This window comes from Phyllopteryx taeniolatus, chromosome 13 (assembly GCF_024500385.1).
Source record: "Phyllopteryx taeniolatus isolate TA_2022b chromosome 13, UOR_Ptae_1.2, whole genome shotgun sequence".
NCBI lineage: Eukaryota > Metazoa > Chordata > Actinopteri > Syngnathiformes > Syngnathidae > Phyllopteryx > Phyllopteryx taeniolatus.
In genome coordinates, this window is record NC_084514.1 from 1,620,143 (window position 1) to 1,639,223 (window position 19,081).

Below are 19,081 nucleotides of genomic sequence, written 5' to 3' on the forward strand. Positions count from 1 at the left end.
TCATCCATTACATTGTCCGTTTCTGAAATATCCGAAAATGATTGTACTTTACATAACCAAAGGCTTCCTTCACCTTTGTCCACAATAAATCATTTGCATTATTTCCACATGTGCTTTATGTTAAGCAACTAGTTTATACCAAAATCACAGAACATTATGACACAAACAGCATAAGTGCATGTTTTTTTGTTTGTTTGTTTGTTTGTTTGTTTTTTCCACAGCACGGAGCAATGTAAAAGAAATGTCTCAATACAACCATCTAAATCAGGATCAAGCTAAACTATGTGTTGATACTATAGGGATGGACATGATGAACAAATAAATCAATTCATTGTTGTTTAGAATTGAAAACTGATATTTAATTGATCGTTGGTTAGGTTGATTCAGTCTCAACTAGTTTGTGGTCTAAAAAAGAACAACACCCAAGGGAACTTGAGCTCCTTCCATGCTATGGCACAACTCACGAAGCTCAATAAAACACTTGTATCGAAAGATGAGTCCAGAACATTTTGAAGAGAGACTTTCCCATCTCATTAAAATATACAGTCTATTTTTAAATTACAATTAATTAACATCTCCCACAGTCAATCGAGGAAACGTAGTCAAAGGCCCAGCCCCAATTGATGGCATTGAAAAAGGATGACATTTGGCACTACAAACTCAATAATTGTCTAATTGTACCTAAGCAGATTATATAAGTAAACATGAGCAACACAGTATAATACACAAAAAGCAGTAATCATTCGTTTGATCGTGATGTAACAAGAATATTAACAAACTACAGTCTAGTCATCCAATATAATCCAACAGCTACATTTCACTTCACTAGTAAAAAGCACAACAAGAAATTATCATAATATTCAAGTGACTAGCTTTCCCCTGTCACCAATTCCTATACTTGTTGTCACATTTATCCGCTTTGGCCTACAAATAGGAGGATGTCTTGAATTCGTCAGGAACGTCGCTGTCCAGTTTACAGATGACCTTGTAGATGGCCTTCTTCCAGGAGGGGTCGGAATCTTTGGCCACAGAAATGGCTTTGTAAAACTCATGCAACGTGATCTCAGCAACCTCCAGGAATTTGTCAGGAACCTGGAAAAGAAGGCAAGTGGAGAATAAATAGCTACAGTATCCTGTAGCTAAAATCGAAACTTTACGCTATAAAATGTTCCATCAGTACTGAGTAATGAGCTTATGCCAGCAGACAAGCTGTGGTGTATCCCTTCACAAGACATCTTCGCAACTGTTTAGTGTTTCCTACCGTTTATTGAACCAAGGCACCAAGTGAGAAAGCTCAAGACACATCGCCAACCAAAAACTACTACTACTACTACTACTAATAATAATATGGTTATATAATGTATGAATACTGAAATGTTGACCATCATGTCTCAATTGACATACAAATTTACTTGAAATCTGGGCCTGTTGAATTGAATACAAAGCTGATATACTTGCAGGAAGCCATGACTTATTTGTTTGTATTAATGGCAACAGGTGGATATTCAGGTTTATTGTACCTTCTGTCATCTATTGGAACAGCAATTAATTGTTCTGCTTGTCACTATACGTTGCTGCCATAGACGAACAAAGATACATTTGTCCATCCATCCATTTTCTGTACCGCTTATCGTCACTAGGGTCGCGGGCGTGCTGGAGCCTATCCCAGCTATTATCGGGCAGGAGGCGGGGTACACCCTGAACTGTTCGCCAGCCAATCGCAGGGCACATATAAGCAAACAACCATTCAACCAGTCGCGCTCACATTCACACCTACGGCCAATTCAGAGTCTTCAGTCAACCTCCCGTGCATGTTTTTGGGATGTGGGAGGAAACCGGAGTGCCCGGAGAAAACCCACGCGGGCACGGGGAGAACATGCAAACTCCACACATGCAAGGCCGGGATTTGAACCCCGGTCGGTCCTCAGAACTGTGAGACAGATGTGCTAACCAGTCATGCCGCCAAGATATATTTGTAATAATAATAATAAACAATTAATTGAAAGTAAATAATTTCCTGACAAGAGACGGCTAAATATAAGTTAAGCTTTTCATCAGTTGTTCACTTGAGGAGAGTGTGGGCATAGTCATTGATTAATTGATTATTAATAATTCTGTTAAATGTGTGGAATTGCTTGATGAGTAATCTTGTTCCGAAGCAGTTGAGGCAGCCTTAGATCGTTTCTGATATTAACAAGAACAGCATGACTTCAGCTGTGGAGTTTTGTGCTATAGCGACAAAGCATTTACTCTATTATAATTACTTCATTAAACTTTTAAAAATCAGTTAAAGAACATTTGTTTAGGCAATAAATAAGACTTGATTGTTTATTTATTTTTATCTTGCATTAACTGGATGTTTTTGACTCGCGCAATCTCATACTTTGTAAATCCTCTCTGTGAGGAGTGCTACTGTATAGAATAAAAATGTACTGTTAAATTATTAAAACAACTGTACTACTACTACTACTACTACTAATAATAATAATAAGAAGAAGACGCCATTCTTTTCTAGATTATTCCTGAAATATTTTCTAGATTGAAAACTCCTCCCTTAGTATTTCCTCCAAAACAATGTTGCGAGTTAATTTTTCCCCTGGTCAATCAGGGAAACTGTGTTTGTGCAAAGCTCATTCCGTTTGTGTTAGGTCGAAATGTGTTATCCTATTTTTTCTTTTCTTTTCTTTTCTTTTACGGCCAAAGACACTAGGTAATGACACAGGTGAGATGTGACAAAAGATTAGTTGTAAACCTATGCACGGCGTTTATGAATGAACAATAATATCACCACTCACGAGGTGCACTCACAAGGTATGCTGGGAGAATACCGCCTTGTTTCCCATCAACTGGCCAGGCAGTCAGCACTAGTTGTTGGCATTAGTTATTTTTCTTTCCCCTCATCTCCTGACACAAAGCATCTCTGGGAAAGGAATGTCTTAGTCCCAAGGTAAAGAAAACGGTCTCATCCCTTTCCCACTGAGTGGCCTTCTGCCTCGCAATCCACAGCATCTTTCTCAGCATTCCGCATCAGTAGCAATCTCGGCCTCGCTCAGGCGTACGGGTCCTCTAATCCGGAGTTGTTTTAGCCGGATTTTGCGGCTTCCTCTTCCCACAGTTTGATAAAGCATCACTCTGCAGTTTAGATAATAGCAGCGATGGCTGGCAAGCCACAGGTGCAGTGTGACACACAGGTCAGTAGGAGGATGGAGGTGAGGAGTGAGTCACATGCAGGAGCTCTGACATACCTTGGCTAGGTAGTAATGAGAATGCTGATGTGGCTATTTTTTTTATTTTCTATACTTCTGTATATCCACTCTAGCTGACTGGGCAAGATGGCAGTGTACACCCTTGAGCGATAGCCTTCAGTTCATCTAACATGAATATTCTTTGACCACAAAGTACTGCAGACCCTACAGTGCAGAGTAGCAGTAGTCGACATAATTAAGCAGACTTTGGGCCACCTGCCGGACAGCCAGGGCTCCCACCAAATGATCAGGGGCCCTTGGACAGTTGTCCCCTTTTTCCTTCCAGTTCGACGCTACTGCTGGGCATAGTACTGTGTCAGCAACCATGATGTTGCACGTTTTGGATATCAAACTTAATTGTGTTGCTCTTTTTATTGATCTTTCTTAAGCGTTTGACACAGTTGAGCATGAAGTACATCTAGAGAAGTATTTTCCAATGTTTTTCGAGCCACCCATTTTACACACCACCAAAACAAACAGGTCACAAAACGTACGAATAGTGAAGTAATTATGATGTCATCTCTATTTCCTCACAAATGTACTTACTTAGTGTGACACCTGTTTAATTGAACACAAAGCTAATGAACTAGCAGGAAGAAAATTACTTATTTTGTTGTATCAAAGGCAACAGAGGTTTATTGTATCCTCTTCAAACCCCAATTTCAATGAAATTGGGACATTGTGTAAAAAGTAAATGAAAACAGAATACAATGATTTGCAAAACATTTTCAATTTATACTCAATTGAATACACTACAAAGACAAGATTTTTAATGTTCAAACTGGCAAACCCTTTTGGTTTTTTTTTTCAAATATTCACTGATTTTGAATTTGATGCCTGCAAAACCTTCCAAAAAAAGCTAGGATAAGGGTATTTTTACCACTGTGTTACATCACCTTTCCTTTTAACAACACTAAATAAGTTTGGGAACTGAGGACACACATTTTTTAGCTTTGTTGGTGGAATTCTTTCCCATTCTTGCTTGATGTAAAACTTCAGTTGCTCAACAGTCAGGACTCTCCGTTGTCGTATTTTGTGCCTCAAATGTGCCACACATTTTCAATGGGAGACAGGTCTGAACTTCTTCTAGTACTCTCACTTTTTTTTACTACGAAGCCACACTGTTGATTAAATAAGCAGGGACATCGCAGAATTTTTTTTTTGCTTGGATGGCAGCATATCTTCCTCCAAAACCTGTATGTACCTTTCAGCATTGATGGTGCCTTCACAGAGTTACCTATGCCATCGGCACTAACACCCCCCCCCCCCCCCCCCCCCCCCCCCCATACCATCACAGACGCTGGCTGTTGAACTTTGGCTGATAACAAATTAGATGGTCCTTTTCCTCTTTAACCCGGAGGGCATGATGTCCATGATTTCCAAAAATAATTTGAAATGTGAACTCGTCAGACCCCAGCACACTGTTACACTTTGCGACAGTCCATCTCAGATGAGCTCGGACCCAGAGAAGCCGGCAGCATTTCTGGGTGTTGTTGATATATGACTTACGCTTTGCATGGTAGAGTTTTAACTTGCATTTGTAGGTGTATTGACACACCGTGTTAACTCACAATGGTTTTCTGAAGTGTTCCTGAGCCCATATGTCAATATCCTTTAAACACCAATGTTGATTTGCAGTGCCACCTGAGGGATCAACGGTCACGGCCATTCCAATGTTGGTTTTCGGCCTTGTCACTTACGTACAAAGATTTCTCCAGATTTTCTGAATCTTTTACGATATTAGGGACTGTTGATGATGATATCCCTAAATTTCTTTGCAATTGTATGTTCAGAAACATTTTTCTATTTGTGTAAGTAGTGAACCTCACCCCATTCTTGCCTGTGAACAACTGAGCCTATAGGTATGCTACATTTATACTTAATTATGACACTCCCCTGTTTCCAATTAACCTGTTCACTTATGGAATATTCCAGGCAGGTGTTTTTTTTGTTGTTTGTTTTTTTTTTTTTTGGGGGGGGGGGGGGGTTAGCATTCCTCAACTTTCCCAGTATTGTGTTGCTCCTATCCCAGTTTTCTTTTTGTTTTTGGGGGGGGGGGGGGGGGGTGTTGCAGGCATCAAATTTATATATTAGAATATTTGCCCAAAAAAAAAAAACATTCATTAGATTGAACATTAAATGTTTTTTTTTCTAAAGTATAGAATTTAATATTGAAAAGAATGTGCAAATCATTGTATTCTGTTTTTATTTACATTTTGCACAATGTTGAAACGTCATTGGAATTGGGGTTTGTACCATCTAATGGAAGAGCATTTAATTGTTCTGTCTGTCACTATACAATGGGTACGGAAAGTTTTCAGACCCCCTTATATGTTTCACTCTTTGTTATATTGCAGCCATTTGTTAAAATCATTTAAGTTCATTTTTTTCCTCATTAATGTACACACAGCACCTCATATTGACAGAAAAAACTTAATTGTTGAAATATTTGCTGATTTATTAAAAAAGAAAAAGTTAAATATCACACAGCCATAATTATTCAGACCCTTTGCTGTGACACTCATATATTTAACTCGCGTGCTGTCCATTTCTTCTGATCATCCTTAACATGGTTCTCCTTCATTGGAGTGCAGCTGTGTTTGATTATACCGATTGGACTTGATTAGGAAAGCCACACTCCTCTCTATATAAGACCTTCCAGCTCACAGTGCATGTCAGAGCAAATGAGAATCATGAGGTCAAAGGAACTGCCTGAAGAGCTCAGAGACAGAATTGTGGCAAGGCACAGAGCTGGCCAAGGTTACAAAAAGATTTCTGCGGCACTTAAGGTTCCTGTCCAATACAGTCCCAACAGTGAAGCATGATGGTGGTAGCATCATGCTGTGGGGGTATTTTTCAGCTGCAGGGCCAGGGAGACTGGTTGCAATCGAAGAAAAGATGAATGCGGCCAAGTACAGGGATATCCTGGACAAAAACCTTCTCCAGAGTGCTCAGAACATCAGACTGGGCCGAAGGTTCACCTTCAAAAATGATAATGACCCTAAGCACACAGCTAAAATACCGAAGGAGTGGCTTCAGAACAACTCCGTGACTGTCTTTGGCTGTTCCAGCCAGAGCCCTAACTTAAACCCAATTGAGCATCTCTGGAGAGACCTGAAAATGGCTGCCCACCAACGTTCACCATCCAACCTGACAGAACTGGAGAGGATCTGCAAGGAATGGCAGATGATCCCCAAATCCAGGTGTGAAAAACTTGTTGCATCATTCCCAAAAAGACTCATGGCTGTGCTAGCTCAAAAGGGTGCTTCTGCTAAATACTGAGCAGAGGGTCTGAATACTTATGACTGTGTGATATTTCAGTTTTTCTTTTTTTAACATATCTGCAAAAAATTCAACAATTCTGTTTTTTTCTGTCAATATGGGTTGCTGTGTGTACATTGTGGAAAAAACTGAACTTAAATTATTATAGACTGAAAATTTAATACTTTCCGTACCCACTGTATGTCACCGGCATGATTGTACTATTAATAAATAATAATTTTCAGACAAATTAAGTGAAATGGGATCATCTAGGCCACAGTGCTGCCACAAAATTGAACAATGTAAGAAAAAATAATTTGTTGAATTTGAAATCACAATACACTAAAACAGAGCACTATTAGAAAGTGCCAACCTCCTCCAATGTTTAAGCAATTGTTGGGCTCTTAATATCTAAAAGGGGTTAAAGCTCTAAAAATTATTCTTAGACATCTTTCACAAGCACAATTTAAAACCTGATCTGATGGGATGACAAACTCAAGTCAATAAAACCCGAACCTCCCTGGCTGAGGTAACAATATAACATGCAATATAAAAGATGAATTATTGACCAACAAGCAGCACTTACATGGAAGTCATTGGCCTTGTTGTAGTGCATGTTGAGTGCACGGAACAGCTCGGAGTCTCTGCTGACTGTGATTTCTTTGACTTCACTGATGCCGTCTACGATGGCTTGGCGGGCAAACTTCTCCATTTGGATGTAGTAGAACTCCCTGAAGTTACTGAACCACTTGATCAGCTGAGATGTGATGCACCGATTGAACTGGAAACAGAAAAAAAATTGAATGTTTCATAGAGATATTAGAAGGCCAAAGAAAATGACTCACTTTAGGGTGAATTGCTCATTCCTATTTGAGACTTCAATTCAATTAAAATTATGAAGCCCTGTGCTTTGAAATCAAATCAATTAAACTGACTGTGGCAGATGTGTGTTATTGAAGGCTCTCACAATAATTGACTGCAGTAACTTACGTTCAGTACCTGTGGGGCAAAATCCCAGCTAATAGTCTGTCAGCCTATTTATACGAGACACAAATTGCGCTGATCTTTTTCCCACCAATGTCCACAGTTAAAAAAAAAAATCATAATAAAAAAAACCTGCCAGGCCTTTGTATTTCTAAAGGCAGTCTTGACATTAGTCGTGTTGTTCTATCTCGTCATCCAGAAAGCTGGGTGAAAGATAGAAAAAAAAGGCCTAAGGGCTGGGCAGGCATCAAAGACGCTTCTTCCCACTGGTGTGATGGGTGTGAACGTGGTGTGGTAAGGACAGAAGGAAGCTTCCCTCTCGTTGACTCGGGCTGATAGGATGGAATCAGACACTGGGATTAGGCACTCTTTTGTTCGGTGCCACTTCCCACCGCCGGATTGTAAGCAAGGAGGAGACGTTCGCAGGCTGCCGCCGCAGCATCCTCCCCCCTGACCCAGGGGTCAACATAGATTGGGAGGCAGGGGCCCAGACTGAGGGAGGATGAGGGATGATAGGCGGGGACAGAAGAAGCATTTTGGAGAAATTTATAATGCAGCATCGATGGTGTGAAAAGAAATGATGCAAAGACAAAAAGAAGGGAAGCCGGGGGCCAAGAACAGCTAGAGACACAAGACCGAGGCCAACAGGATGTTGTGTTCAGGGCCAGCAAGTCTCTAATACCAACTCTGTTGACACTCAATAGCAATGCCTTGCTTACAGAGTCCTTTGTCACTCCATTTGCTGACTGGAGTGGCTTTTTTTAAACAGAGAATGGCTCTGTATCTCCCTTTGCCCCTAGGACACACTAGCAGCTCAGTGGCTTTGTTATTTAAACCCTCTGCGTTTTTGTTTCTCTCCTCCGACACACTGCGGCTCTTTTCTGTCCCAAACACACACTGACAAGTTGATCCCAGGAGTTAGACGCAGGAGAAACACTTTTAGAAGTTGTTAAATTTTATATACAGAATACTACCTTGACATCGGGGAAGAATGTCTTCAAGACATTGGAGCTGGGGTAGCGAGTGTAGAAGAACATCAGTTTGGCCTTCTTCAAGTGACTCGGGGTGAGACCCTCCTGGATGTTCACCATCACGTTAAGGCAGACGCACGGACAAATAGTAACATGTAGTGCAGTGCAGTGCAAGGTGATAGTGGAGCCGAGTATTGTGTTGCATCAATCTTCAGCTAAATTGAATTTGGGTGAAGAGTAGCTCGAGTCAATAATGACCCTAACATGTGCTTATTGGCAAAACAGAATTAAGAATTAGATTAGGGATTTTTAATTAGCGAGCAAAGCACTTCATGGCAGGCTGTTAAAACCAAAGAAGAGCTCATTTAAAGACAGCATATGTCACACGCTTTTCTTAAAATAATAATAATAATAATAATAATAATAATAATAATGAAAAGAAAAAAAGGGGGGTTCAAGGTGGTTTAATTTTACTTCTGGCTATTTTGTTCTTTTTAAGTTTTTGATTAAAAATAGATATTTCGAGGGTTATACACAGCAATTTAATGAGTGCAGCTTCTACTCAGGTTTCCCCTCTGTGGCAATGAAGATGCTATGGAGCATTTCCTATGTAGTCCACCACCATGCCTCAGGTCACAAAATTTCTTCATCAGGGCACAACGTGATACATTTATTAGAAAAGCCTAGCTTTGAAACAGGGATGTGGGGATGAAAGATTAATGTGCTATTGTTCAAAGAGAAGCACTTCCCTTTGCACTCGAAAGCTAAAATAAATCCCGATCAAATATTTCTCCCGCATTAGATAAACAAGATATACTGACTAAATTATTTCCTCCATGAGGTATAATAAATGTAATCAAACTAATGATAGTCATCACGTGGTTTAAGCAATGCATGTGAATGGAGCATCTTGTCCCCCACTAGTTTTCTTTCAGCATTCACCCAAGTCAGAGCTGCTGCTGTCATCTTGTACTCTTGTACAATTGTGTGCATTCTCACAAAGGTACGCAATAACACATACTCAAGACAAGAGCTCAAGTGTTATGGTTGGGAGGCACTTGTGGTTTCCACCAGCACTCAGATGTGACCTTTTCTGTGCACCCCCATCACTATGATGATGGAGAAATAGATCCTGCACCTTTTCAAGTATGAAAAAAATGACGCTTCCTGAAACAACACGATGCTTTCGCTGCCTTTGAAAAGTCGGCTTTTGTTCCTGGCAATTCTTATCAAAGCCTTGTATTCCTTTTTATTTGTCTTTTTGCGGACTTAAAGTCATTTCTCTGTTCAGATTAAAGAAGATGCAGTAATTTTCAATGGGGGGGGGGGCAAGATCAAAGCAATAAATTCTCCTTGAAGTTACTGGCGCTGCCCATTCTAAAACTGACCACCAAGCCAAAGCTCAATTATAGTGAAGGTAGCGTAAAAAGATGATACACCGCCAAACATTGTGTCAGTATAACGATACTATAGCATAGTATTGACTTGATTCTTTTTTTTTTTTTTTTTTACTTTTTTGTAAGACACATTGCAATATAATACTTTTGTGACTACTGAGAGCTAGTACATGCATAATAATGCTATTGCGTATCAAAGTATAATTTGTTCCAATTATTTTCATTACTCCTAATGGCAGTTGGTAGTGTAGTGGTACATGGTGCTGTCTTTCACTTTCGTTCATTGCCCCTAACATGCGTCAAGTCCCAATTACAAATCTGGATTAATCCTAAATGTGTCTTTCACTTTCGTTCATTGCCCCTAACATGCGTCAAGTCCCAATTACAAATCTGGATTAATCCTAAGTGTTGGATCAGGAAGGGCCAAAAAATTGAGGTAAATCTCATTCATACAAACATCACAAGTTTTAGAAACATGCCGAAAGAGAAGTAGTAGCTCTCAGCTCAACAGATTCAAAACTAATCCCGGAACAAAATGTGTAGTTTGTTAAAGACAGGTTATCTGTTACTTTTGTCAGAACAAACACTCAACTAGAATCAACTTCTGATGTGGCTTTGCCTTGAAGCAATTACTCAAGTGTCCAATCAGATTGCGCTAGATGCTACTCTATCGGGCATATTAGTCATGACATCTGGAGCTGTACAATTTCTTGATCATGAAGATTGATATCAAACTTTGTAGAATTGATCGCTGTTGAATCACGTTTTAAAGCAACCAGCAGAAGCGCCGTTGATTTAGTCTTAACCAAAGCCATAGAAAACAAAGTCTGGACACTATTTGAACTCACCTCACTGCTCTGTCATTGGTTAAATCCACGTGACATGGTTTATGGACGCCTTGTTGTCAACAAGGGTCCCCAATCATGTCATTGTCATATATATATATATATATATATAAGGTGAGGATTCTGTGGAGAATATCCCTTACATATGGTAAATTTTGTAAGCAATCAATTGCTTGCATTGCACTACATAGTGACGTTATGGCAATCTGGGTGTCAATATGTCTGCGGAAGTCACTGTCCAGACTTTGTTTTCTACAGAGCTTTGGCCTCAACTTTGCAGTCTAAAGAATATCATCATCACATCAGCTGAGAGGCTGACCTGCATCCATGCAAAATTTCACTATGGCACAACTTATTCAGGCAGCATTGTTCTGCTCAATTCAATACGAAAAGATATTCTCCTATCCCATAATTTATAATATTTAAAGAACGATAATTAAAGGATTAGTTTGTTAGTTTTTCCCATAAATGGATCAAGGATATTTTGTGAAATTTCTATCCCTAATATGATATCTAAGGATTGCTATGTGTTGATATGTATTAATCACTATTACACTCAAAAAAATGACTCATTGGATGAACACAAATAAATTTTGGGAGGGTTTTCCATCCATTTTATTTGTGTAACTCCAACTCAAACTTAGTAGTTCCATGTAATGTGATATAATTGAGTCAGCCAAACCAATTTTCATCAAATACAGCCAAAGTAAAATAAGTACATTAAGTGGCCTACATTGATTCACATCAGTCCAACTCAAATTACTATAATTAGTCTAAAATAAATAATTTTAGCGTTTACCCCTCCCCACAATTTATTTCACACAACACAAAATCTGGTAAATGTGTTTTTATTGAAAACTCACAAAATTAAAATAAAACTACATTCTTTGGAAATGCATTTTGAACTTTACATGCTTACATTTTTAAGCTTCTTTGTAGTTGTATAAAACAGCTTTGAGTCCAGTCACTCATATAGCAACGCAGGTTAGTGTATCTTGAATCAATACATTTTAAGTACTAGAAAAGCATCTTCAATGACAGTCTTGGACTGTGAGCACACACCCTGACTGTCCCTTGTGAAAAAAAGTTTGATTTTCAGCTGCTGTACCTTTGCTTTTAGCTTGGGTCCATCTAAGTTCATAATGATCGTCTGTAAAAACTCAGAAGTGTACTTTTCTGGAAAGACTAGATGAAGTGCCCAGATGAGCCCAAACAGCATGATCAACACCAGGATGACACTGCCAGCGTTGTTGCGGACTTTAATGCCCTCGATCACAATTCCCACATCCTCTGGCTCCTCATGTCCATCTTTTCAGATTGTGTAAATCTTTATGACTGTGGTGGTGATGTTCCTTTCTGCATCCTTAGCTACCGCGGGCTGAACAACAACACAAACACAGAAAACAAATTAATTAAAATGCAACACACGGGGGATAACAAACAGAAATCCAGATACAAAATTACATACAGCAGTTTAAACCAACGGTTTATCAGTTGTTATGGTCAAAAGAGTGGGATAGAATAAAATGACGAGCAGTCTTGCTAACTCTTAACGCAATAGTGGCGCAGCAGCTAAAAATAGCACTGATTCAGTATTAGCAAATAAAATACCGTGATTAACACACCAGTGCGGTTAATGTAAACAATAAGTACTGTACTCACTTTATTGAACGCACAACACTTGGTCACAAACTCTTAAATGTTTCGCCCAACTCGATTCGCTTGCAGAAAGAAAAAGGGGCGTGAGGAGAGAAGGCGGTCACGTGCCAGGTGCTACTCGTCTCTCAATGGGCAGTTTAGTTACCCTTTGGTGTGTTAACAATATACTGTACTATAAATGACCTGCATTGCATTCATAAGGCGATTTTTGATGAGTGAATAATTCTACATACATTTAGCAGACTCCACGAGTGGTGGGGGTGGGAGCGCTATGCAGAGGGGGCGTCTGGCAAAAACAATTATTAGTTAATAATTCACGTTCGTAGCTTCCGTACGTAAGCGTACACATTTTTTTTCCCCCAGAACACGTTCTGCGGTTAAAACACTAGTTAGAGTAACTACAAACACGAGTAGTCCTACTCAAACTCCATTCGAGTGTAGGCCATCTTAGCAGTTAAACCTAGCATAGCTAGCTAGCTAGCTAGCCCATAATGCCTGTCCAACTACGCTGACGGGTCTTCGCGGTCTTTTGGGAAAGGTTTTTTTTTTTTTTAAATAAATAAAAACACTCAGTACTCACCAGGGAGGGAAATTACAGCTGTCTTTCTCCGCAGCAGCGCCGCCACAAATTGTCGAATGTCGATAAAGAAAGCAAGCTGAGAGCGCAAGGAACAAGTGTCTGAGCGTTGCAATGGGCGGTCCCAATTCAAATTTCAAATCAAACATTTGTTTTGAGTTCATGAATGTCAAAGTGAAACTATTACTTCATCTTAACAAAAAGTACATGTATACGTTGCTAATTAGATTTGTTTTAGAAAATTAAACAAAAAATAAATAGGTTGCATGAAAGAAGGGCTTGAATCATTTTTATGAGTGTATTGGTAGCTCATTATAAAACGAACAAACACACTTTCGCCTCTGTGATAAATTTCTCTTTGGTCTGCTCTTTCAAACTCAACATACTTAAAAAGAAATTCTATTAACTCTCTGGAGTACTTTATAGTTTTCTTTGTTAACCAATTCTCCTGCCATGTGTGGACACAGGCTGCATCACGTAAAAAAAGAAAATCACACATTGTCTCCCTCAAAGGCTACTTTGGTGAAAGGATATGTTGAGAGACATGTAGGGGTTTCGTTCGGCCATACTTTGCAGCTCACCACACTCTAGTTTGACATGAGGGAGGCACAGAGTCTCGACCGTCACAGGCCCCAGTGCAGAGGGGCGAGAGTGGTGGCTGATGTGACTGGGTGTCACTTTGGATCGCAATGCAATGGTGTCCCAAGGTAGGTCTACTGGGTCTGGAGAGGTCCTGTCCATTGAATGGGGCATGCAGTGGAGACCCCCAAAGTTAGTGTGTGGCCCGTACTTGAGAAGGTGTTCCAGGATCTGGCTTTCATGCAGAGGGGCACTGTAGTTGAACTGGAATGGCGTCTGGTGAACAGGATAGGGCCTCTTCACTGTGGAGGTGACTGAGCTCAGAGGTGTTGTCACTGGTTTGCGAACCACCAGTGAGAGTGCTTCTGTCTGGTCCTGATGCACCTCTGAGTTATCATAACACTCCAAAGAGCGGGGCTTGGTGGGGCTCTCTTCAGCCTGCAGGTGCTCCTGTATTGAACCATCTTGGTGGTTCTTTTGGCCTGCACTCAAACTGATCTGCATCTCTGGAGATGGGCACATTCGCTGTTGAGAGGATAGATCGAGCCCTGATGAGGACACCTTGGTCAACACTCGGTCCACACAGTCATTCATAGCACTGGAGAGCTCCTGCTTCAAGATTTCCCGAAGGTTCTGACTCTCTCTTTGAAGAGTCGGTTGACCAACTTTCATTCTGTCCTCACACTCTAAAATCAGCCTGCTCTTCCTCTCGCAACCATCTTCGGCGCCCGTGTAGTTGCTTCCCACTGGGGTGTGACAATCAGTGGCTACAGCTTCCTTGTCGTTGTGAGCTGCATCTTCCTGCTTATAAACTTGAAGGAATTTTTCCTGGAGCTGACATAGAAGCTTTTGCATGCTGTGGAGCTGCTCTTTTAGTTTGTGGCACTCCTCATCCTTGGTGTTAGTATCATCGTGATCTCTTCCAGGTTTTTGACTTGCCGGCCCTCCAATGCTGTGCTCCTGATGTTGAGGTAGCCGTTGTTTGCGCTTATTCTCCCGGTATGCCTCTCGAGACTCTCTGGTGTCTCGGGAATCAACGTCAGGCCGCTCATTGTCCTCGTGTGGCCTGTTGTTGGGAGAACCTGACATCACTCTGATGATGTTCTCCACTCGGGCTCGCTTCGCTTGAAGGTGGTCTGTCATGGGTGGTTCTCCCTCTGAGCTGCACCTTGTAGAAAGGTGGCAATTAGGTGAGGAGGCTTCCGTTGTACTGTCCTTTGACGACACACTGCTGCGGTCCTCCTGTCCAGAGTCAGTGGTAGTAGAGTTGGAAAGGTAGAAATGGCTTTCATCTAGTGCCCTTTTGCTGTGCATGGTCTTCCGGAGAAGCTGAGATATGATTGAGCCATTGGAGTATGAGGAAAGTGGCTCATCGTAGATGTTTCTGCGTAAGCAAGGCAGCATGACGCTGTGTTTGTCATCCTCCAGGCAGCCTTCATTGGAGTTGTGCACACTCTGGTCTGAAGGGCTGAGGTTCATTTTCGCTAAGCTCTACACACTCTTTGCCAAATCAGAATCTGAAAAGATGGGGTACAATGAACACAATTAAGTACATAATAATGAAGGAATCACAGTTTTCAAAAAGTAAAACAATCCTTACACATTCAAAAATGTCTCAATAGCTTTACATTTTTATGTGAACAGAAAAGAAAAAAAGCTCTGAAGGACATTGTTTCTAAATATATATATATTATATAGCCTGTAGTTTATATACTATCAAAAGAATCTTGACCAAACATTTATAGCTTTCATCACCCTTAACCTGATGTTTTTATACACTAACATGTAGTTACAATTGAGAGTTTGAATACTGCTGGAACACGCAAAATGATTGTTGCACACAGCAAAAATCAGCCAATGCTGCAGTATTTGCAAGATGGTAAGGAAGCAAAACCTTGATTTGGAGCAATAAGAGTTTCTCCCTTTTGATCATGTGATAATAACGTAAAGGATAAAAGAAACATGATTCAAAACTGTGTGTAAATTATTTATAAGAGCAATTGTCTTGAATCCTCTGTTTTTGTATCATCAACAAGCAAACATCCATTCACGCTCTCTTTTTCATTTTCATAGTGTCCTCTTGCTGGCTTTCATTTCATTTCAGTTGCACATTGGATGTCACAAAATTAATCATGGACCATAAGTGCATTCTTAAAAAAAAGATGGAACCAGAATTGATGGGATTTGAAAACGGCAGTTTCGATTTGTTAATCTACATTACACTTTACAGTGTTTCAGTAAAATTTGTAACTTGATGTGTGCTTTTTTTCTTCTTCAATACAAAATTTGTAAGTGTAGACAAAATTAAAGCCATTAAACACTGAAATGGTCTTTTCCCTAAATTATTTAAAAAAGGTACAATGATGCGCATTTTGTAGAAACCAAAAGTGATTAATTCCTTTACAATGTAGTTTCTACAATGTAAAAGTTTACATTAAAATGACTAATAAGATTTGTTTTACTTAATTCTCAAAACAGTGACTGAATGAATGGAATAAGCAGTTTACATAAACATATTTAAAATTTTAAAGATATCAACCTCTGAAACGAGTGTCGTAAACCTTCACTTACATTTTAAGAAATATTTTCTTGAAAAACCAAACAAACTATGTAAACGTGTTTTTAAAAAGCGGAAACGTGTTGAAACTTAAAAACTCAACTATCACGTGATCAAAGCTTCTAAAAGAAAACAACAAAACAGTGGAATGAACACTTTAGACACCACTTGGCTGTTAAAGAACAAAAAGAGGAAGTAAAGTGACAGGGATCCCCCTTACCTGTTGCCGGGATGGTGGCCTCACGCTCACTGTGATGTGAGGAGTGCGGCAGCAGATGCACTGAAGTGCTCCAAGAGGCGTGACCATGAACGCATCACTCGCGAGGAAAGTTGACTGACAGCTCGTGCCCGTGCTCGGCTCTTCGGACTTGCTCTTTGTGTGTGCATATCCATATGTTCAATTCTGTAAGGTTATTTACAAGTAGGACAAGTAACATAACAAGAGTGTAGCCCAGGAGCGGTCAAACAGCTGTGATTATTAAGAGCCACATTAGATTTTTAAAACGGACATGTTGGACCAGATCATTCGAAGATGGGGTTAGAAGAAAAAAAAAAAAAAAAAAAAAAAAAAAAGTTAAAATGTCAATCTAAAATATGTAAAAATTTTTAAGAGTGAATGGTAATTCATGCCGTTTTTCGTATGGTATTATATTGTAATAAAAAATTTATTACCCAAACATTTAATTTAAAAAAAGTCAAATTATAATTTATTTACTGTTAGTTTTGTATTTTGTGTAAAACAGTTTATCTTAATAATAATAATAATAATAATAATAATAATAATAATAATATAATTAATAATAATGTCTGCACTGTTTTTAATTGTATTATTTAAAATGTAATAAAATATATACAAAAAAATCTAATAAAAATACCAAAATACACGTGTTTATTTCACTAATATTTGTACATTTCATGTGAAATAGTTGATTTAAATAATAAATTGAGGAAAAAAACATTCTTTATTCTTGATTGTATAATCCCTCCATCAATCCATCTTCTTCACCACTTCTCCCCATTGGTCGCGGGTGTGCTGGGCCCTATCCCAGCTGACTTCAGGTGAACATGCATGTTTTTGGAATGTCGGTGTAAAGCGGAGTATACCCAAAAGAAAAGAGCACCAACAGCACATACAAACTACACACAGGAAGGCCAGAGCCGAGATTCGAACCCCCAACCACAGAACTCTGAGGCAGATGGACCGCAAACTACTTGGCCATCGTGATTGTATTACTTATAGTTATTTATACTGAAGTAACCAATTAAATGCAAAAATATATTTTACTAATGTTTTGTATTTTATGTTAAACATTTTCATTTAATAATAATAATGCTCATTCAATATTGAAATTATATTATTCAATTAAAGGTACAATTTGCAGTTTTAAAAAAATAAAAATACTTTTTGTCATACCTTCTTGACCTGACAGTAGAATATTATTAAAATGATCTTTTGAAAAATCATCCCTCTCTGGCCCCATCTAATGCCTCTAATTTAATTTTAATGATTATTTTGAAACTTGCCGGCACGGTGGACAACTGGTTTGCACATCGGCCTCACAGTTCTGGGGACCGGGGTTCAAATCCGCCTGTGTGGAGTTTTCATGTTCTCTCCATGCCTGGGTGTGTTTTCTCCGGGCACTCCGGTTTCCTCCCACATCCCAAAAACACACGTGGTAGGTTGATTGAAGACTCTAAATTGCCCGTAGGTGTGAACGTGAGTGCGAATGGTTGTTTGTCTCTATGCGCCCTGCGATTGGCTGGCGACCGGTTCAGGGTGTATCCCGCCTCCTGCCCGAAGATAGCTGGGATAGGCTCCAGCAGCCCGTGACCCTAGTCAGGATAAGCTGTAAAGAAAATGGATGGATGGATGGGTGGCTTTTAAAACGTGACACTGAGGGACAAGAATAGTCAATCAGAAAGTGTAGTGACAGGATGGGTGATCGAATAGTCTGTCAATCATTTGCACACAGGGACACACGCAGCCTCTCGCAAATGGAGACTATTATAGTTTCTTGGTTGGATTATTTAACTCCGGTTAGGAGCAAAAGTTTTTAAAAAGGAATTGTTTCTCAACTTCACATCAAGGTAAAGATAACTGTATATAACAGTGGCGTATGTCCTATATGCAGACGGCTGCATGGCTGAGCTTAGAAAACCACTGCGTATGTCATGTCACTGTTCTCACAGATTCGTCAGGTAAGTTGACAATCTCCCTTATATTTTTTTAATTGATTTTACATTCCAAAAGATACGACATCAAACTGGTAAGATTTCGTGGAATGTTGCGCGCCCGTGGTCCACCCCGAGGCAAACTCTGAGGCAGCCAGGTGAGCACAACGAACTGGTCTCTTCAGTTCTATTTTGATGTCCAAGTTTAGTGAGCTGAGGGTGTTTCTTTGGGCAGTGACGCAAGGCAGCAGAGACAGGGACAGGGGCGGCGACTGAAATGAGGCCTTTAATTAATTGAACAATTACTTAATAAAATAAACAATGTTATTTTACCAAAATGTTTGTGTTTCTTATTCAAATAAATCAATTACCAAACAATTTATTTGTATTAAACACTGTTAGTTGGCCAGAATAAAGAACGTAGCAGGCCTATGTGGCCAGTGGGCCATACTTTGCCCCACCCAGGAATCATAAAAAGCAGATGAAATAAACATTTTCTCATTCTGGCAGTTCATTAGGGATACTTGAATCCAGTACAATAAATAATAACAGCTTTGATTGTCATTGTCAGAGCTCGACATTTATTTTTACTCGTCGCTGATTGTGTAGGGCAGGGGTTCGTATATGTAAAGTGTGGACCGCCATGCTCTTCTTTAATTCAGCTCACTGAGTAGTTACTTTATCAAGAGTCCTGCAATATTTGTTACTTTAATTCAGCCATTTTCTTCTCTGTGTTATTTAAAATGTTTTTTTTTTAAAGTGAAATTATTTCATGAAATAATTGGTTAGTTGATTTATTGTAAATAATCAAATAAAACCTAAAATAAACAATTG

General features: G+C 39.5%; 1 protein-coding gene and 1 long non-coding RNA gene across 2 annotated transcripts in view; both read right to left on the bottom strand.

Moving 5' to 3' along the window:
• prox2 (prospero homeobox 2) overlaps positions 1-19,081 on the bottom strand; it is a 19,367-nt gene continuing 286 nt past the window's right edge. Inside the window, exons 2-6 of the mRNA XM_061794615.1 lie at positions 16,296-16,478; positions 13,474-15,035; positions 8,465-8,572; positions 7,093-7,287; positions 1-1,092 (exon numbers count right to left, since the gene is read on the bottom strand). Coding sequence (XP_061650599.1) covers positions 925-1,092; positions 7,093-7,287; positions 8,465-8,572; positions 13,474-14,997 — 1,995 coding nt within the window. The 5' untranslated portion in view covers positions 14,998-15,035; positions 16,296-16,478 and the 3' untranslated portion in view covers positions 1-924. The remainder of the gene's footprint in view (positions 1,093-7,092; positions 7,288-8,464; positions 8,573-13,473; positions 15,036-16,295; positions 16,479-19,081) is intronic.
• On the bottom strand, positions 11,536-12,935 carry LOC133487664 (uncharacterized). Its single transcript, XR_009791418.1, has 2 exons — positions 12,366-12,935; positions 11,536-12,081 (listed from the first exon to the last, which is right to left on the bottom strand). It is a non-coding gene; the product is annotated as an uncharacterized LOC133487664 (long non-coding RNA).